Source organism: Microtus pennsylvanicus, chromosome 8 (genome assembly GCF_037038515.1).
Source record: "Microtus pennsylvanicus isolate mMicPen1 chromosome 8, mMicPen1.hap1, whole genome shotgun sequence".
Classification (NCBI taxonomy): domain Eukaryota; kingdom Metazoa; phylum Chordata; class Mammalia; order Rodentia; family Cricetidae; genus Microtus; species Microtus pennsylvanicus.
The window spans coordinates 54,367,753-54,390,007 of NC_134586.1; the positions used below are offsets into that span (position 1 = coordinate 54,367,753).

A 22,255-nucleotide genomic window follows, 5' to 3' on the forward strand; every position below is an offset into this window, starting at 1 on the left:
GCATGTCATATTAAGGTTTTCTTAAAATTTATTAAGCCAGGCATAGACATAGTAGTGATACACACTTAAAATCCTATCGCTGGGGAGGTTGCAACAGATGGAAGATCCATAGCACTCTCTCTTGCTAGACAACTAAGCCTATGTGGAGAGTATCAGGCTAATGAGAGACTGTGTTTCAAAAAGTATACAGGACCTGGGAAAAATACCTGAGGTTGTCTTTTCTCCTACACACAGGCATGCACACACACATACATGTGTACACAACCCCTCTAAAGTTTGTTTTTGTGGGATTGCATAAATAAAGCAAACATTCTACCTCAAAGCCATATCCCCTACTTCTCCAATAAAGTTCGTTTCCCATAACATTCTATATACTAATTAAGTCCTAGCTTGGCTCTGGGTATATGGTGTCTGTGACTCAGGCCCTCTAGCAAAGATGAGAAGCTGGAATCAAATGACAAACACTGACTACAGATTCTGAAGAGCAGAAATTCCATTAACAGTGCTGGCAGGGAAAAGAGCTAGTGCTGGAACTGAAGCAGTTCTTTGTTTAGTTAATACTCATGAGAATTACTGTAGGTGGCATACTGCAAAACCTGTTATTTCCCTAGTTGCCAGAAAGCTGTAGAAACTGGCTTTTCTAGACAGAGATGTATCTTCTAGTTGCTTCAGCCTAGCTACATAGAGCCATTCCATGTCTCAAGTACAGCCTTTATTCTGTTAGGATCACTATCCTGACAATGTACGAATTTATAATAACCCCTTTAAAAAGTGCTACTCTGGGCAAAGAAACTCCGGAGGAGGTTTCATATTGTTCTAATGGAAACAAATAACAACAACAACAAAAAAAAGCCCACTCAGGGAAGTGGGAGCATCACTGTTTAGCCACACATCAGGACATCTTCACCTAACAGTACTGATAACCCTGAGATGTAAACTATCTCCCAGATGGCATCAAGAGCAGGCTATTGTCATAGAGTTCACGTGAATTAAATGACTTTCCTACAACCTTACAACTGCCAAATGCTATTATGATTCTCAACCTGGATCTCTTACCCTAGGCCAGTGCTGTGAACCAATGAACAACCAGAAGAATATATATATTTCTTACATATATATAACCTGTGCTGATTACCCTGCAGCATGTAGCCATTCACTACATTCCAGTTTCATGTGACTGCTTATGTTCCAGCCAGATATAAGTCACAATGGCAGCCTGCTCCAACTGGACATTAGTTACTTAGCACAGTAGCAGAGCTGGTATTGGGAATGACAAGGAAACAGGATCACCAAGTACAGTGATGTTCATGAACAAGTAAGCAGGATGGGCTTCCTGCAACAATGACACAGGCTGGCCAACACGGGCAGGGGGTGTGTGAACTCTGATACATTCATCTGATCAAAGGCCAGACACAGCTTCTAGCAATAAGTCCTTACAGCATACAATAAATACTGTTTCCTCCAGTCTACTGACTACATTTAATAAAACCTTGGTCTCTGAATAAGGTAAACCAGAACAATCACACTGGAAAGGCCCTCAGAGACCTTGGCCATTCTTGAAGGGAGAATACCACTACTCAAGAACACCCAGGAATAAAGGCCACTTACCCAAGTGCCTGGAAGGCTGGGATAGACCTTGCCCAATGCATGGAGAGGAAAAGCAGGCGGGATGCAGACTCACAGATGTAATGCACATTGAGGTACTCTGGCATAGGGCTGGGCATCGTAAGCTGGAATAGGAAGCACTGTGTCACAAGCTAAAAGACGGGCAAGTGCCACCGTCAACATATCCCTTTCCCATGTCAACAAAGGTAACAGTCAAAGTAGCTGTCTCAGATCTCAAAGAACTTCCAAAGACATGTCATTAGTGAAGTATGTGTCCATGGAGCCTTGTAGCCATGGCTGTCACCAGCTTCTATGGTTTCTTGCTCAGTGACTTGAGTCTTGCAGGTTCAGAGGACACTTTCCAGCTCACTCATCAAAGATACCTTCAACAGCCCTCACCCACAACTATATTGTTACTTGTCTGAATCCACTGACAAGTGTTTTTAAAGGTGACTTCAAGATAATGAAAAGGTGCTGGGCAAAAGTCCATATGGGAAGATAAGATTTCATTGGAAGAACAGCCTGCCAGGGTTCCAGATGCTCTGATGTTCACAAGGGCTCTCTATTACTCTGGAAAGCAACCTGAGAAGTAAGCCTTGGGCAGCTATAGTCAGAGACCCTATCTACTCAAGTGACTGACTAATCTCTCCAGTACAGAGCACTGAGACGAGACTCATTCTGGAGACTACAGACTGGAAAGCCTGCTGATGCCCTGTCAGTAAGGCAGACACAGAAAGTGCATGGGAAAGACTGAGGACCTACTAAAATTCTTCAAAGATGGTGGGGTGGCTACGGCTCTAGTGGGCAATATGCTTCATATCAAAGTCTAGCTGCCTACTTGCTAACGAGTTTATTTGATGACTTCTCTACATAGTAGAGAGGCAACAAGGTGCCCACCTGAGCTTATGTTGGAGTCAGGCTGTCACAGGAAGAAAGAGGCAGAGCAGCCAGTCTTTGATCCTTAGTGGCTAGTACTATGGCAGTCTATTTTGGCAGTGATGTGCCACACTTATTGGAGGGTCACTTCAGAATCAATGGCACTATGAAACAGTTGTATAAAGAAGGAACAGGAATATGCTTTGAAATTCAAGATTCTGCCACAATTAAAAAATGAGTTCATGCTAGGCGGTAGTGGCACACACCTTTAATCCCAACACTCAGGAAGCAGAGGCGGGCAGACCTCTGAGTTCAAGGCCAGTCTACAAAGTTGAGTTATAGAAAAATCAGAGCTGTTACAGTAAAACCTTTCCTTGGGGGGAGGGGAAACCAAAAATAAAGAAAATGGGCTCATAGCAAGGTACCTGACTCCAGCAGACTGGGGAGGCAGGTGGCACCTGTTAATTTTGTGTACTCACCTTAAATGTAACGTGTGTGTCTGAAAGGAGGGGGCCTTCAACTTCAATAATGGGTGTTGACTGGTCTCTGCTGATGACATGGATGCTCCCTCCTCCACTAGCATCTATCCCATCTGCCAGGCTTGGAGGTGAAGCACCATCTGTGGTATTCAGTGCTTTAGCTAAGGTGTCAAATGCCCTGTGAACAAAAACAAAGCAGAAACCCATGGCAAGTCAGTAAGAGAGCTCCAGCTGATTCTACTTAAAGAAGCAACAAATGGAGACAATCCAGTTCCACTCAGAAGGCAGTGAAGATCTGATGGAGGAAGGTCATTGGTTAATTATAATAAAGAAACTGCTTGGTCCTCATAGGTTAAAACATAGGTGGGAGGAGTAAACAGAACAGAATTCTGGGAGGAAGAGGAAGTGAGCTCAGAGGCCATGCTCCCCTCTCCCGGGCAGATGCACACGAAGAAACAAGCGGCCAGGTCAGACGTGCTGAATCTTTGCCCGTAAGACAGGTGCTACACAGTTTATTAGAGATGGGTTGATCGGGATATCAGAATTAGCCAGTAAGGGCTAGAGCTAATGGGCCAAGCAGTGTTTAAAAGAATATAATTTGTGTGTTGTTATTTCGGGGCATAAGCTAGCCAGGCGGCCGGGGTGCTGGGGACGCAGCCCCGCCGCTTCTATTACAACAAAGATCTTCTTCATTGTATATTTAGGCACTGAGCTATGTACTTTCTATCTTCACATATAATTTTATTTTTCATAAATACCCTAAGATTATTACACTAAATACTCCTAAATTGTCTACACTTTATAGATGTGAGTGCTGAGGGTCATAGATGTTACCTTTTCCAATACCACTCCCAAGGTAACCAGAATTCTTTATAATTGAGATCTCATGTTCTTTCCCCTATGGCTAGATTTGAATATTGCTGTCTGATTGCAAATTAACAGGAGGACCAAGCAGAGGACTTGTATGACTCCCAGCATGTACTTTATCTGGCTTTACACCAAGGCTAGAACGGAAGAGCAAAACACAAGGGCCAACCTACAGGAAAGAAATACCCTGAGCAGCCAGCCAATGCCACCTGGAACCAGCTGGTGCTATCTATCAACTAGCATTCAGAAAGCCGGTGCAAGCAAATAGAAACAGAAAGAGGAAAGAGATACACTGTTTGCTGCAGATGCATTCATTACACAGTGCTCAAGACAAAGAACATTTGTCTGATGAAGGCCCTGGTGTCAGGAATGAATAACAGTTCTGACTGCCTTATGTCAAATGTATAAGCAGGTCCTCTTCCAGTGTGGGTGCTCACAGTTAAATGTATAAGACCAGCAATGTGTGGGGTTGTTATGACAACTTTATAGTTCTTAATTACACAACTGGGGTACTTTTGAAGTATGTAATTCAGTGGCACAGCACTTGTCTTGTATGCAGGAGGCATCAATTCCAACATCAAAAAACAAAAACATATTTAATGTAAGTGCCAAATGCTGGCATCCATCCTTAAAACACTGGTGAATACGGGGTATCAGAGAGGCTCATACCGAGTAATCTCACTTGCAGATTGGTCCTCGGGCTGCATTTCTGAAGTGTCACCATTGTTCAAAGATTCACTCAGGTTGGCCAGAGAGGTCACTACATTTGCCAGCGTGCCCAGAGCTCCTTGGCTTGTTTCAGCCTATAAAATAAGTAATAGTAATATAAAAAATAAATAGTAACATTAAAAAAACTAACACACACATTTGAATGGCTTAAGGGCAATGAAGTGAAGAAGGTATCATGCTTATTCAAGGCCAGGGTCTAGAAGGTGTGAATGAAGAATCACACCAGGGAGATCTTTCTGTCCGTCCACTGGATCAGAATGGATCAGGTTTTGTTTTGGTTTTTTATATCTTGATTGCGGTCACACACACACACACACAAATCTACACGTGTGATGCAGTGATACAGTGATAAAATGACAAACACAACAAAAACCCCAGATAAAGTAGACTTCTCTAGTCACAACTTTTGTGCTTTAGAAATATTAAGAAAGTAGTAAAGAAACATCCAAGAAGAATGGAGGAAATATCTTCAAGTCACATGTCTGGTAATAGTGAAAATACTGAAAGATTTCAATAACACAATACAGAAACAACCTAATTTTAAAAGGGATCTGAAGATATGAAGACACTTCTCCAAAGAAGATGTACAGATGACTAACTGTTCAGCCTCACTTGAAAGACAAATCAACAAAAACATAATTTTAAAAGGGACAAGAATTTTAAGACGCTTCTCTAAAGAAGTTGTACAGATGGTCAATAAATGTGTTCAACTTTACTTGAAATACAAAACAAAACCCTCAGTGATGTTTCACATAAATTGGATCCTAATCCAAGAAAGAAACATGTTTTCCCAGATGTGGAGAAAGAACATATTGTTGATGATGGGTCTACAAATTGGTGTAGTCACATTCATAAACAGTCCTCAAAGTTTAAATTTAAAAATTGCTCATTGCCAGCAAGTCTACTCTTCAAACACAGACAATCCAAATACTAATCATGTGATGAACAGATACACAGCATGAGGCAGCCAGGCAGTGGCAATGAAAGGAATGAACATGCTATGTCATGGATGAACCTTAAAGATAATATACTAATGAAAAACAAGTTGTGAAGGAACCATACTTACATGATTCCCTTCATGTGGAATGTATTATTAAATAATTGTTACAAACAAGGACCCAAAAAGTAGGTTAGTGATTGGCCTGTTTGATAAGTTTCTTTTAGGAAGATGAGGGTATTCTGGAATTGGTGGTGGTTGAATCCAGAATCATGAAAATATACTAAAATACCATAAATTTATGCACTGCAAGGGTGATGGACTATGAATTATATTTAATTTATAATTATAAAAAGCAAGCCAAAAAAAAACCATGAAATATATGCACATGCATCTATCCTCTGTACATGTGAGGTTTTGCTTTGTTGTTTTCTTTGTGTGTGTGTGTGTGTGTACACATAAACCTGTGTTTTGGTAACAGAAATGAAAAACTAAAATCAAGCCGGGCGGTGGTGGCGCACGCCTTTAATCCCAGCACTTGGGAGGCAGAGGCAGGCGGATCTCTGTGAGTTCGAGACCAGCCTGGTATACAAGAGCTAGTTCCAGGAGAGGCTCCAAAGCCACAGAGAAACCCTGTCTCGAAAAAAAAAAGAAAAAAAAACAAACAAAAAACTAAAATCAATAGAAAAGTCTTAAGCATAAAGCTGCTTAGTAAATTATGATAAGACCACAGAATACAGGTCACAACAATGTGAGTGACCTCTTGGACCAACAGAAATCTCTATCTACAAGTTCATTCTCTCTGGCTCATTTGTCAGCCTATTGCAGATTATTGAATGGAAAGGGATTGGAGCTTCTGCAAAAGGCTGCCTTAGAAAAAGTAGGTATTTTCTTAGCATGCTGGTAGCCTGCCAGTATGTATAAAAAGTACAGTATAAAAAGGGGAAAAATTAATAGGGAATAAAACCTTTGAATGTGATTATGGCCAGTCAGCCCTGACTGGGGTGTCTGAAAAGCCAGCAGAATCTTTAGAACAAATCCTAGAATCGCTACATCATGAGAAGCTAACAGCTATAGGACACTATGCTTTCAGCATCATCTGTAATGGTCAAGAGGGCAGGTGTAGTTGGAAAAGCAGCCTACAGCACACAGGAGGAGAGAGCATTACCTTGGAATCCGTGGCTAGGAGAACTGTGCCATCCTCACGTATCAAAGGCTGCTGGATATTCACAAGCATCCCTGGATCAAGAAGACCTGTCTGTCTATTTAAGACATAAAGAAACTCAGAGTAGCTTCTAACATTTTCTGCACAGTATGTTCATGCTGCATTCACCTGACTTAATCTGCAAGGCTGTCTGCTAAGAGAAAAGCTCTAACACTCAAGAGTGGCCAGCTCTCTGCTCTTGCTGATAAGTGTCTCACAAGCCAGGTTACAGGCTGAGGGAGGACAGAACATATGCATATCCCTAGGCCTTCTACACTAATTGTGGCCATTCTCCCCAAAGTTAAAATTCAAAGAATTGTTCAGAGACCCTTAACTTTAGCTTTTTAATACATTTTTGATTTCTGGCTTTCCTTATTTCTGTTCTCTTTAAAACCAGTTCAACAGTATGTTAAAAGGAATGTACAAGCTAGTTTTTGGCATTATCTGGGCCTTTCTTCACTTTGGGCCTTTTGTATATATTGAAAAATATTAATAATAATAATAGGCCTGTACTTTGTGTTATAGACAGCTACATTTCCTACAGGAATGAAGCCTAAACTGTAGGATCAACTGTGCCCTGGAGTGACACCCAGCAATGCTAAGTGAACTCAAAGGGATGCCAGGGCTATGTCAGGCAGGTGACAGCCATGTTTGTGTCCTTTCCAGGGATATCTGCACTTCCTCTAGCCAGTTTGACTGACCTTGCTCCATCCTTGTCTGCCACAAACGTGGGAGTGGCTATCAGAGGACTTCTCAGGTCTTTCCGGATATAGATCTTCTCAGTCGAAGCAGCACAATTGCTTGGTTTCTCCCGTTGCACATCAAAGGGCTTTCGTTCACTTTGCACAGCTTAAATTACAACATACAGTCACGTTTTAAATGAATAAGCACCTTAACATAAAGTGGTCTCTTAGCAAATCTGTAACTCTAGTGTATGGTCACCATGGGCTTTCCAAACAATGGAAAGGAAAGTAAAAATCAAATAACTCCTTGCAATACAAACCTAAAAGTATATAGATGGCTCGAGATGGCAGGAGCTACCTGCTTAGAAACTGCCACTCTGCTGTGACCTGAGAAGACCAACATAGTCCACTGCGTTTTTTACTTCTGTCACTAACCAGTTGGGCTCAGCCCAGGATAAATACCTATCTTCAAGTGGACCCTTCATAGAGATTATCCCATGACACAAATGGCAGAGCAACCTTTCCAGAGTCCAATTCCAGCCTAAAGAGTTTCAGAAAACGAAAGGGTGTTAATTGTATGCAGCAATTTCTCTTCCAGCAGCCTATTGTAAGAATGGGTATACAGGAGCTAGAGAAGGCTTAGCAGTTAAGAACATACTGCTTGTGAAGAGGACCAGTGTTCAATTCCCAGCACTTACATCAGACAGCTCTCACAAGTGCCTATAATTCCAGTTCTAAGGAGATCCAAGTCCTCTGTGAGTACCTGTACGTAACACACACACACACACACACATCTAAAACAAAAATAACTTTAGAAAATGACAGGTATGTTTGTTACAAGCAACTAAAAAGCAGATCTTGGTGATGGGGTAGGGTGTACAGAACATGTATGTACATTGAAAGTTTTCTACTATTGCTTTCAGCGTCTCTCAGTGATCATGGAAATCACTGATTGGATAGAATGGCTGGTCAGCAAGCTTTGGTGATCTACCTGTTTCCTAGGAATTACAAGCATGAGTAACAACACCCAGCTTTTTACATGATTGTTGGAGATCAGAATTCACAACCTATTTCTAGTGCAGCAGGCACTTTACATATTGAGTTATCTCCCCATCCCACAAACTATTCTTAAAAGAAAGCAGTGACACCTTGGATCAAGATGCCCTACTACTAAGCTGAAATGCAGTTGGACTTTGAATTTGCAACTTTGCCTATGATTGTTCTAGTTTAGCCCCATCACTGCTTACAAATAAGTACAGCCTGAAAATATGACAGGGCAACCCTACCCTAAGTTAGTCATGTATGTATTATACTAACTGTGCTAAAACAGGTTATGAACATAGTTCTTGTTCCCCAGTGGGTTTTGCATTGTCTCCCATTCCTAGAATGGGAAACAATACTGAAATCTATTATCTCTAATTTTCCCAGGAATCATGCAGCACTGTTAGCGTGGTGTGGGCCTTTACTCTGTTCCTCTCCATCCCTGCTGTACTCTTAAGAACACAACTCTGCTCTTCTTGACTTGTGTTGCTACTTTGGTATCTGGTTCTTATGATTCCATCATCAAGAACTGACCTGATGATTGGTCCTTGTGGATGAGGAACTGGTTTGGGAATATCTGACCCCTCAAAAGTATGGCTGTAAGAGCTAAGAGGAGGGTCAGTTCTTCTGTGGCTGCTCCTGCTTTGGGGACCTTCTTTAGAATGTGACGGCTATAGCAATGAAATGTAGTGCTGGGTCACAGATGAGGCCCAGGGATTGAGAGAGGCACCATGTGGGCAATTTGGTAGCAGGGCTAGATGACTTGGTCTCAGCTTTATTCTGAAGCTGGCATTACCCACCCTCCATTCCTCTTGGCCTGTTTTCTGATTCATCTAGAAAAGGGGCTTCATACATACCATGAAAACTGACCAAACCCAGCAGCGTCAGCTCTGGATCAGGTGGCTGCCCCAGAAGGTAAAGCATAGTGAAACTATTTTCCCCTTTCATTTACAGTCAAATGTAAACACCTTACTTAGCAAGCATGGTGGGGCCCTGCTACTCACATTCCATTTTCATGCCCATCTCCAGGCACTTCTTCAGCCTGCAGAACTGGCAGCGGTTTCGGTGATGCTTGTTGATAATACAGTCCTGGCTGCTTCGGCAGCTGTAGGTCAGATTCTTTCTCACGCTCCTTTTGAAGAAACCTTTGCAACCTTCACAACTGACAGCCCCATAGTGACGGCCTGAAGAGAAATGAGTGAGCACATGATCTAGTTAGTTCATCATGAGCAGAGATGAGCTGCTCAGCCCTATTCCTACTTGGAGTGCACCAGGTCAGAAGCTGCCACCATAGGGGTTAATGGCAGCCCAACAATATGTCAACACTGTGTCATAGCACAATGAAAATCCAAAGCTCATACATGACGTGACTATCCAACACACAGAGCAGCTCAGTTGACATTGCTCCAGTGCACACATTTTGGCTATAGAAGTTGTTTGATACCCACCCTTACTTACAGAGTAAATGGCCTATATATTCCTTCATTCTTACTTGATCTCTGAGTCATGTCCTTATCACCAAGCATGCCCGAGTGAATTACTCAGGCCCTTCGAGAAACACAGTTATAAACCACAGCTTACTTCTCTACTCTCATTTACTCAGTACAGTTTTAGAGAATGTAACAGATGCCAAGGATGGACTGGAGAAAAGCAATCGGGACCAGTGGCAGCACTATCTACCTGCTTCCAAGGGAAGATGGGCTTTTAAGTGGTAGGATAGACTAGCTTTACTAAGACAAAGAAAGGGTAGGATCAGAGGCAGGCACCAAAGGCAGATAAATGGCACAACCAGCTTAGAGGGGGGAAACTAGAGCTTATGGAGATTCTTCCTAGGTCTAGCCCCGCCCCCCTTTCAAAATGGAGATTCTTCCAAGGTCTAGCCCCCTCCTCCCTTCAAAAAGACAAAATGTAATCCAAGACAACAAAACTTCCAGACTTCTGTGAGTGGAATAAAGCTGCCTCAGAACTCAGCTTCCCTGAGCTGAGCTTCTCATTTCCCACTGCCTGCCTTACTGCCTCACTTACCTTCTGTAGCTCTCCAGTGCTAGCAAGCCTCTGTCTCCCTTCACCAGAATACTAAATGTGGAAGCCTTTGAGCTCTCCTTGAGGACACCAAAAGCACAGACGTAAATGACTCTCTACAGGCCTTGGGTCTTCACTGCACGCATGCACACGCGTGCACATGCACACCAAACAATAGCCTTGGGTCTTTACTCAGCACATGTGTATACTTTTCCAAAGGGAACTGCATGGTCCCTACTCCTCCATTACAGAAGCTTACACAGAGGGTGCAGTAAAAAGATAAAAAGTAAGATAGTTTGAGTGAGGGGAATTATATACATAATACACCTTGGAAGATACAAACAAGATGAAAGAAAGTTTCACTTTCTTAATAGCATATAAATACTTGGAAACAAATCAGTTTCTTGACTTTTCCTATCAGATTGAATAATCTGACATACCTACTTTGCTTATTATGTGAGGTTCATATTTTAAACCTACATATAACATTCTTTCTCAACTACCCACTTCCCTACCCTATAAAAGGTCATGCTGTTGCTCCATGATAGGAGCCAGAAGCCAGAGTCACATACCAGAGGCTTTGTCACCACAGACCACACAGTACTCCACCACCTGGGGCCGCTGGACGTCTGCCTTCCCCAGTAAACGCTCCACAGAAGCAGAATCCGTGACGATCTAAGATGTCAGCAAACAAACACTGTCAATTAAAATCTAGATAACTAAGTAAAGTAATATCTAGTTGTGTATTCCCAGTCTTGGGTATTTAAACCAAAGAACTCTTTGGGCATTACTGGGAATATTCTGACAGATCCATTCAATAGCCAGGTAATTCTGCTTCCCCACTGGCCTGCACATGTCAGTGACTGCTCTCCTATCTTGTGAACATCACCAAGACTGAAAGCCACATGGGGAACACATATGGATTCTCTGAGGTAAAGACAGGTGAAGTTTGTCAGCTATGCTTCTCATTCCATCACACAAAATGTAAATATGAACCTGATGTCTCCAGAGCTATACCCAGGCTTTACTGACTAGAGCTCTTGTTGAGGCACTGGTGATAGATGGACTTGTACAGATGACAGCAGAAGCCTGATATTTCCTCTCACAGGTAATTCTCTAGATGATAACCCGTTCTATCCATCTAAGAGAAAACATAACTGATACCAACTTGAGAAAGTTTAAAGAACAGTTGTTTTAAAAATGTACTTAATTTGAGCACACAATAAACCTTCAAATGAATCTCATAGGGTGAACCAGATACAGATATCAAGTAAAACCACCTATGAAATGTGACATCAGCAGCCATCTTTCACAAATCTGTGCTTTTAATAAGCCGGATAGTTTAATATCAAAGGATCAAAACATACTTTGGGAAAGGGAGAATGAGACATAATGCCTGCTAGCTCTCATAAATATAAAAATATCAAAAAAATCTAAACAAAAAGTCTGAAGGGCAGTTAGGAGTGAGTACTCTTGTGAAGGACTTAAATTCAGTCCCCAGCATTCAAGTTCAGGCCCTTCACAACCACTGTAGAGGTAGCTAACACCTCTCTGGCTTCTGCAGGAACCTAAACTTGTGAAAAACTTCCACCTGAACATATCCTACAAAGACACTCACATTTGGGTGGTAGTGGAGGCAGGGGACATGCCAGAGGAAGGGACTTGAGGGAAGAGGAACAGAACTCTAACTCCTCAAATCTCTTCACTGTGGTTTATGTGTGAGAGCCCCAACAGGTACAGAGTTTTAGTGTGGGAAGATGAAAAGAGTTACAGGTGGTGGTACAATAATGGCTAAGATGGTAAATTTTGTATTATGTACAATTTACCAAAAATTTAAAAAACAAAAAACTAAGCTGGGCATAGTGGCACGCACCTTTAATCACACACTCAAAAGGCAGAGGCAGGCAGAACTCTTGTGAATTGGAGGCCAGCCTGGTATACATAGTGAGTTCCTGTCTCAAAAAATCAAAATAAATTTAAAAACCAAAAACAGATTAATACCGATTTCCTCTTGACTATGTTAAAACATGCTCCATGCATGGTCACTCTGGAATATTGGCATCAAGCCTCCAAATTCACACTGAACATTGGTCCTGCTTTCCTTCAGTGTCTGCTCATATTTTTGTGGCTGCCCCAATCCTATCTTGCTTCTCCCTCCCAGAGTAGAGATAAATAGGAGAAAGCTGGACATATGAAGTACAGAGTAGTTCTTGAAAATATTCTCTGGGACTGGAGAACTCATCTGGGGGTTGCTTTAATAATAAATAAACCTGTTATACTTTTTCAATTTGGCTTAATCTGGCTTATTACATTGGTGGAGAAACCTATTATCAGGAGGCAGAAAGCCTATTAGTAAGAAAGAGCAGAAGATGGTCAGCTCTAGAGGGTGTCTTAAAAATATAGGCTAATGGGAAGCAGAAAAAGACAAGATCTCCCGAGTAAATTGGGAGCATGGGGACCTTGGGAGAGGTTTGAAGTGGAGGGGAGAGGCGGGGTGAGGGAGGGGGGTGGGGCAGAGAAAAATGTAGTGCTCAATAAAAAAACAAAACAGGTAAGTTAGAGCACAAAAGGAATATATATATATATATATATATATATATATATATATATATATATATATATATATATATGGTTTCACCATGTGGTCTTTTAAGATCAATTCTCCAGTGGTCCTCACTATCACCCTGCCTATGCCAGCCACTTTTCCTTGGCTTAGCTTCTATTCCTTATTATTGTTCTTGCTGACTGCCTTCTGGGTGTAGCCACTCAATTTACTGGTTTTTACTTTAGTTATCTTAAGCAGCAATCCTGCCATGCTTGTAAATCCCCAAAGGCCCTCCTAGGGTGGATATGGCCTCCAAGGAAGGCCTCCAAGGAAGGCCTCCAAGGGAGGGCAAAACGGACCTGAGAAGCAGTTCAAGTATCAAGTACAGAAACAGCCACCAATCAACAGGCCTTACCTGGATCCTGCCAGGGACAAGGTTGTCCGAGGTGGTGAATATGAGCTGCTTGGCACTGGATGTCTCTGGAGACGCCAGGATCACCTTCCCAGTTCCAGCTCCATCTGGGCTGGTCAGGATGAACTGCTGTTTGGAAGATCCAGAGGCGTCCACTGCGGTGACTATCTGGATCTTCTGTCCTGTCTGCTGATCTGTTACAATCTACAAGATACACAAGGAAGCCCCTTTGTGTGGTGTGTCTTCAGATCTGTGCACTTGCATTTGCACATGCAGACAGTGCTCCAGAAGGTGATCACTGGAATCAATGCTGGTCTAAGATATATTGTGATGCCTAATCTTCACTGCCAACCTAACTGGAGTTAGAATCAGTGTGGAAGCACACCTCTATATATGTCTATGGGAGTCTTTCCAGAAAGATTTGACTATGGAGGGAAGACCCACCCTGAATGTGAGTGGTACCATTCCATGAACTGGGACCCTGAACTGAATAGAATAAAAAGGAGAAAAATGGACTGAGAACCAGCAATCAATCGTTCTGCTGTCTTACCATGGATGCAATGTGACCAGCTACCTTATGTTTCTGCTGCCATAATTTTTAGGGTACATGACTGTATCCTAAATCTGAACCAAAATAAAAGCCCCTCTTTTTGTAAATTTACTTTGTCATTTTGTCAAAACAACAAGAAAAGTAACTAACATATATGTCCATGGTGAAGTAGGATAAACAGTGCCTTTTTCAGAAATTATTTTTTCATCAGTTTCACTCTAGATTTTATCTTTACTATTTTTTTTAGAATTAAAAGCCCTTTGTGAAGATAATCATGATAGATAAGACTTAAACATTAAAAAAAGAAAGCAAAAAGTTCCCCCCGCCCCCAAACTTATCATAGTCAAAAAAAGAAGGCAGCCTTAACTCTTCAAAAACCGGGAGATATTGCTTTAAAGAAGTGATACGTTTGAAGGGAAGGTCCTGTTAAGGAACCTTGTCTTGGGTGACAGAATTCACTTGCCTTTCCACTGTGATTCATCACCAGCCCATTCCATGTTCTGACTCTGAGATCTTAGAGGCCACATCTAACTTTACTATTGTATGATCAGGGCCAGAAGAGTCCTGGAGCATGGAGTGAAGATAATAAAAGAAGGTGGAATGCACTGACTCGGAAGAATGCCTGATTATAATTCCTCAAAACTCAGAGCCTCTTCTTCCTTGAACTCATAATTCTTATCCCTCAGACTCTCAAGACTGAGATTACAGGTGTGTGACACACCACACTTAGTTTTTATGTAACATTTCTTTTTCTTCTTCTTTTTTTTTTTTTTTTTTTTTTTTTTTGATTTTTGATTTTCGAGACAGGGTTTCTCTGTAGCTTTTTTGGTTCCTGTCCTGGAAGTAGCTCTTCTAGACCAGGCTGGCCTCGAACTCACAGAGATCCGCCTGCCTCTGCCTCCCGAGTGCTGGGATTAAAGGCGTGCGCCACAACCGCCCGGCTGTACCATTTCTTCTATGAGGAACACTAAGTAAACACAGGACATGGGGAATATTGCACAAAGTCACATCCATCCTTGCCTAGAGTTCACAAAAGACCATGAGACAACAGAAGCAAGCTTGTAGAGAAACAGCTGCAAGTAAGTAGGGAATCTAAGAAGGGGCTTCCCTAAGACCCTGCAGTGCTGCAGGGCAGTGAAGAGCTGCCTGTTTGTCCCAGCCGCCCAACTAGCTTGGCCCTGAAATAATCACACAGAAACTATATTATTTAAAACACTGCTTGGCCCATTAGCTCTAACTTCTTAGTGGCTAACTCTTACATCTTAATCTAACCCATCTCCATTAATTTGTGTATCACCAAAAGGTTGTGGCCTATTAGCAAAGTTTCAGCACGCTATCTCTGGTGGCTCCACGGCGTCTCCCTCCGCCTTCCTTCTCCCAACATTCAGTCGTTTTCCCCGCCTACCTAAGTTCTGCCCTATCAACAGGCCAAGGCAGTTTCTTTATTCATTAACGGTAATCACAGCACACAGAGGGGACTCCCACATCCCTACAGCACCTCAATTTTATTCACATGCTTGGCCTCCAGAGCTGTGGAGAACTGTTTCTGTTATATTACTAAGTTTGGGGAAGCTTGTCCTGCAGTCTTGGGAAGCTTATGCTAAGACGCAAGTCCAGATTTTCCTGCCTGAAACAGTGGCCATGCTCTTTGCCAACCAGTAAGAGAGAACTGGGGTGGAGAGGACTGAGAGGAGAAATCCTATTCTCTGTGACCTTCTGCCCATTCAGAAGTGATGGGCACTTACTACAGTTTAGTGAAAAGAGCTGAGCACAACATACATCTTGTGTTCTTCAGACTGTTGGCTTCCAGGGAATAAAGTGAAGGGGAAATGGGTAGAAAACTGCTTTTTAAGTAGTGTTGGATAGAACTAGATTAGGCAGGGATGACCTAACAGGGTAAACAGACCACAATGCTAATGAAGTGTAATCTTAAAAGTTTTTCTTTTTCTCTTTTTGTAATATGCATGTCACTAACAATTATGTATCATTTCTAGGTGGCCTTAAAGTATTAAAATGTAAATTGTAGCACTAAGGCAACAACTGAAAGCATTTTAAGAAGATATATATTTGATATGCAGCAAAAGAAATCACATAAATATCTCCACTAAAACCAGAAAGAAAAACCTCTGGCAATTAACACAGAAGTTACACAAAAGTGTGATATTAACCTTAAGTTATTGATAACCACATAAATATGAATAACCAGTCTGCATACACAAATGAAAATACAAAGATTATTAAGTAAAACAGGACACACACTTCATATATAAAGACACAAATGAACAGATGAAGAGAGATGTACCTTGTACATAAAGATAAAAAGCAAAACAAAAACTGGTAACTGAAGCGTCAAAGTTAATTACTATGCCTAAGAGATTCATGAAACAAAAATGTCTCTGATCTGGAAGCCCCTTGTCCAAGACAGACAGACAGACAGACAGTTCCTGAAATGCTGGAAGCTGTTGTTTATGAGAGATAACAAGCCACAGGTTTCACTCCTCTAAACAAGGTTGTTTGATCCACCTGCACTGGATGTGCCTGACCACATGTGAGCGAGCGGGTGGTTCACAGGCAGGAAATACGTCAGGATGTATACTTGCCCGATTGGACCTGATGGAAAATGCAATGAATTATGGGTTTTCCTTTTTAAACCCTTGCAAAACTTGATCCAGAGGCCATTTTCCAGGAACCCTGGATATGGAGCTGGTCAGAGCCCATCCACCTGGCCAGTATTTAATAAAAGCTTGCTTCAAATTTGGCTTTAAATTGTGGTGGTAGTCTTATTCTCAGTCAGTGGGATTAACTTAACAACAAAAACGATGGAGAAACTATATTAATCTCCAACAAAATAAACTTCAAAACAAGGAAACTATCAGGTCCTGTATAGAGTCACTACATAATGAGAATCAATTCTCAAAGATGTAACAATCCTAAATCCATATGCACCAAACAACAAATAGCAAAATACATTAGGTATCGGGGATTAGGAGGATGTAGTTCAGCATGTGCTAAACCCTAGGTTCTATCACTATAATCAAAACCCAAAAACAATCAGGCCAAAAAAAAAAAAAAAGCAAGGCAAACCCAGACAGAACTAGAGGGAAGAAAAAGGAATTCCACAGCTATAGATGGAGATGTCAGTGTCTTCCTGTAAACACCAGCAGGCATAACTAGTAAGGAACTAGTAGGCTATCCTGCACAGTCAGCCTGATATAAATGGCATTCATACAATAATCCCTCTAATATTTACAGTACCTCTCCTCAAACTGGCACAGGAGAATCACAAACAGAAACTACATTCTGGCTCTTAAAATGCATTGTAAAAAAGTTTGCAGATTGGAAAGTAAATGCAATATATTCTCAAACTCAATGAAACTTAAGTAGAAATTAAAACAATATTATTTCTGAATAAAACACAGGCTGAAGACACAGTTATAAGAGTAATTTTACCTTAGGCTAAGTGGGGCTCACAGCAGATGTCTTGGCTAGCTATTTGGCAGTCACTGGTATATAATGACACCTAAAGCTATCTGCTCAGCTGGAGCTAATAAAGAAAGTTGGAGCAAACACCCCAGAGTATCATTTTCCCAACATTTTACATTAGGGACAGAAGAGCAACAGGAAACTACAGCCAGTAACACAATTAAACCAGAATTATTCTCCATTTTACGGACAGTCTGCACACCATTTCCTACACAGGTCTCTCCTGTAAGGCAAATAACTCAGCTGAAGGACCAAGGATACTTTAGAGCAGCAGTTATGGAAAGGCATATATATATGCATGCACAAGTGCTTGCATATATATGCAAAAAGTAATTTAAATCATAAAGTATATTTAGATACAGTAAGATAACTGCAACAAAATTAGGTGTTGGAAAATGGAGTAAGAATCCAGGAAAAGACATGGAAAACAGTATTTTTTTTTGTTATATAAAACCTGAAAATACCTTTAATCCCATCACTCAGGAGGCAGGGGCAGGCAGATCTCTGTGAGTTCGAGGCCAGCCTGGTCTACAAAACGCCTGTCTCAAAAAACAAAAAAACGTGGACCATTTTCTTAATTAATGATTGATGTGAGAGGGCCCCAGCTATCTCTGGGCAGATGATCCTGGCTGTACTCAAAAGCAGGCGGGGCAAGTCATGGGGAGTAAGCCAGTAAGAAGTATCCCTCCTTCATCAGTGCTTCAGCTTGTGTCTCCATGTTCCTTCTCTGACTTCCTTAGATATGGACTGCCATGGACGTTTAAGTCAAATAAACCCATTTCCTCTCCAAGTTGCTTTTGGTCACAGTGTGTTCTATCACAAGCAAGAGAAACCTAAGACAATATGGAACTACGTTTAAAAAAAAAAAATAATAGGGGCAAAAGATGCACAAAAGGTTGATCCTTCTTTGAAAGAGTAAGAGGGGCTGAGAAGATGGCTCAGCCAGTGAAATGCTTCCCAAACATGCACAAAAAAGCTGGGCATGGCAAGGAATACCTGTAATCACAGCAGATCCAAGGGTTTACTGGCCAGCTAGGCTAGCCAAAATTGCAAGTTCCAGAATTTATCTAGTCTCAAATTATAATATAAAATTAAAAACAAATAAAATTTCTTAAACCTTTGTTTTAAAGGAAGAAAAGAAGGGACAGAGATCTGGGGCTCAGTTAATAGAGTGCTTGCCTGACATGCACATGGCCCTATATTTAATTCTCAAGCACCATTTAAAATAGGTGTGGTGGTGCACAACTCTAATTCTATTACTTAGGAGGCACATGGATATTAGGGTATCCTCAGCTACACAGTGAGTTTAAGGCCAAAAACAGATCTACTGAGAGAAACCTATGTCAACCCTGTGCCTTGTATGGTGGAACTCTGGTACAGCATGCACATGTTGCCTATGCAACAACTCTTCTGAGTATCAAGAGAGGCCCCTGGAGTATCAGAGGAAGAAAGCAGAAAACACAATGTATTGGAAGTAGGAAGCAGATCTAGAAAGACTATATATATATAAGAGTCCTAGAAGCCATCTACTTGAGATCACAAGATGTAAAAATTTCAAAAAAGAAAAGATGTAACTGCACAGTTACTTCTAACAAAATTGTATATGAATCTCAATATATAATATAGTTGAATGTTATATATGCAAATGTATTTTAGAAACAAGCACTTAAGTAAAGTTGGTCAATGATTTCAATAATGCTTTTCTGAAAAAAAGGGGAGATGAAGGACCATCCCAGGAGAACCTCAAAACACAGAGGATTCATACAAAGTCACCACTGAAGAATGAACAAGGCAGAAAATCTCACAATCATCTTCAAAATGGAACAGTATACAATCCCTTTTCCCTTAACTTACCTTCCTTTTAAAAGCTGGATTTAAAAACTAAAAATTAAACCTAATGTTTCCTGTGTTCTCCATCATCTCTTCAGCTCCTGACCTACATCTCTATCCCCAAGGCAGCAGCTCTGAGCCCCAGTTGTTCCTCCACTGAGGGATTGTGTTCCTCCTCCTTAAAACAATACAAAGAACACCAGCAATGCTTCTGGTGAGCCGTGCTAACCTGCATGGCAAGGGATGGTGTTGAATTTCAACAGATGGGAGGGAGGGAGGGAGGGAGGGAGGGAGGGAGGGAGGGAGGGAGGGAGGGAGGGAGGGAGGGAGGGAGGGAAGGCAGGCAGGCAGGCAGGCAGGCAGGCATAAAAAAACAACTCTGAGTCGGGCAGCGGTAGCGCATGCCTTTAATCCCAGCACTCGGGAGGCAGAGGCAGGCAGATCTCTGTGAGCTCGAGGCCAGCCTGGTCTACAAGAGCTAGTTCCAGGACAGGCTCTAAAGCTACAGAGAAACCCTGTCTCGAAAAGCCAAAAAACAACCAACTCTGGAAGTTGTGGAATGAGGATTATGAGTATCCTACAATGGCATGTTTTAGTATTAATATTTCTTTACATAATTATAATCATATAAAGAATGCCATCATTCTTAAGAAATCTGTACAAATGATCCAGAGCAAAGAATTGATGCCTGCAGTTTGTGATCAAATCAATTATATATAAATTGGATGGTAAACAGTGAATCTGAGTAAAGGTTATAACAAAATTTTATTTACTATTTTCTGTAAATTTGAAGCAGAATAAAACATTAAAAGCTATAGCACAGCTGGGGGGGGGAGGTGGCGCATGCCTTTAATCCCAGCACTCAGAAAGCAGGGGAAGGCAAATCTCTGTGAGTTTGAGGTCAGCCTGGGCTATAAGAGGACAGGCTCCAAAGCTACAGAGAAACCCTGTATCAAAAAAAAAAAAAAACAAAAACAAAAAGCTATAGCACAAATCTAAGTGTGTTAGCACCAGCTTATAATTCCATTACTAGAGATGTGAAAGTAGAAGAATCAGGACTTCAAGGCTAACCTCAGCTATACAACAAGTTTAGGTCAATCTGAGATACAGGAGAGCCCACTGCAAAACACAAAATCAAACAAAACCTCTATAGCACAATTACTAGCATTTCCTCCTTCTGCACTCATACAACACCAGCATTATCCACAATGACACTGTTCAGAAATACAAGTTTTGGAAACCCTCCCTAGGTCATATTGCTGACTGGTCACAAGATTGGATCTTAGGTCCATTAATTCAGGCTAAAAAGCCGGACATCTTTTCCCTCTTAGTCTTTCCAGAGAAGCCACTATTTAGTGTATGACAGCAGTGCTTAGAACCTAAACTATTAAAAATGCATTCTCTTTCCAGGCTCTAAGGGAAGCAATGTTCACTGTCAAGGCATGGGCTAAGAATGAGGTTATCTGCATTATTAACACTAAAAACACAGAAATTAATTCACTTTTTAAAAACAAATCTTTTAAAAAATTTTTATTATTGTGAGTTCGTACATGTGTGTGTGAACATGCACACAAATGGCATGCAATGTGTGTATGTGTGAAGGTACATTCATGCCATGGTGTCCATGTAGAGATTTGAGGACAACTTTTAGGAGTCTCTTCTCTCCTCCTTAGGTTCTATGACAGCTCAAATCACCATGGTTTCTTAGCAGGTGCTTTTACTTGCTGAGGCATCCTGCTGTCCCAACCCTGCTATTTTTCACACTCATGTAACAGGTGGTTTTGGTATTTTTGGGGGGGGGGGGTGTTCATTTCTGTTCATATGTTCTGATTCAGCTGAGTAATCAAAGATCAATGTGTTATCCCTTCCTCCCAGTTTCTTGTCATAATTTTCAAAGTCTTTTTGTTAAGGGCAGATTCACAGCTCTGTCCCTGCTTAAATAATAGTTAACACTACTGCTGCTACTGCTACTACTAGTTACTATGTATAGATAATACATATTTAACATGATTATGTACAAGACACCTTTCTAAGCATTTTAAAAGCATTATACCTGCTGATTCCTCACAAAATCCTGGGGCGAGATCTACTATTATATATATCTTCCAAATAGAAAAAGTGAAGCATTAAAACTGTCATTGCTCCAACTAAAATACCAATGAAGTCAGGTCACTGGATGTGACTACAAGCAGGAGTCCCTAATTTAATAGGATATATATATTGCCTCTCAATTTGAAAACAAGTAAATAATAAAATGGTACATCATCCAGGAATTTGAAGCAACAGTCCATACTTATGCTTTAAAAGTAACTTAAATAAACCATTAACTGTTGCTTTCTAAACAAATGAGCTCACACTTATACTTGATGCCAAGAGGTATATATACTCTGTAGTGAATCTCTTAGGCAAGTTTGGTTTTGGACAGAATGAAGAAAATCCAGTGAAACTAACTTAAGTACCTGAATGCGCTGAGGTGAGGCTACCGCAGAGTCGGTGGAAATTATCTGGATGCGCGGGGAGGGGCTGGTCATCCCTGGAGATTCCGGCCGAGAGGTCTGTGTACGTGGTACCTATGGATGAGAATATGGGGCTTAGGAAGTGATTTCCTGAGGACTATACTTTTCTTTCTTTTTTAAAGGCAGGGTCTGGTCTTCATGCTGGCTTTGAACTACTGAACTACTGACTTTCCTGTCTCTACCTCCCAAGTACCAGAATTACAAGTAAGTACTACCTTGTCTAGCACAAGCATGGCCCTTGCTCTGCTGTGGCCTAGAGTGATAAACTTGAATTTTGAGGTATCAAAATAGGACAACAAAGGAAGTAGTGAGATACTGTCCATGATTGTCCCAAGAAAACACTTCTTAAAATAGCTGCTTCTGATGTTGAAAGCACAAGGACAAACCAAATCAATTTTACTTTTCATGACCTTTAAAAAAGGAAAAAAAAAGCTATCAAAAATAACTTTTTTTAGGACATGCTCTTTGATTTTTTT

General features: G+C 41.2%; 1 protein-coding gene across 4 annotated transcripts in view; it reads right to left on the minus strand.

Moving 5' to 3' along the window:
- The window catches only part of Nr2c2 (nuclear receptor subfamily 2 group C member 2), a 62,421-nt gene that overhangs the window by 12,149 nt on the left and 28,017 nt on the right, over positions 1–22,255 (minus strand). For all 4 annotated transcript variants that reach the window (XM_075983454.1, XM_075983457.1, XM_075983455.1 and 1 more), the window contains 9 exons: positions 21,723–21,833; positions 13,404–13,604; positions 11,016–11,118; positions 9,426–9,605; positions 7,399–7,546; positions 6,662–6,755; positions 4,497–4,630; positions 2,961–3,138; positions 1,609–1,730 (listed from right to left, as the gene is read on the minus strand). In XM_075983454.1, the coding sequence (XP_075839569.1) occupies positions 1,609–1,730; positions 2,961–3,138; positions 4,497–4,630; positions 6,662–6,755; positions 7,399–7,546; positions 9,426–9,605; positions 11,016–11,118; positions 13,404–13,604; positions 21,723–21,794 (1,232 nt within the window). In that variant the 5' untranslated portion in view covers positions 21,795–21,833. The remainder of the gene's footprint in view (positions 1–1,608; positions 1,731–2,960; positions 3,139–4,496; positions 4,631–6,661; positions 6,756–7,398; positions 7,547–9,425; positions 9,606–11,015; positions 11,119–13,403; positions 13,605–21,722; positions 21,834–22,255) is intronic.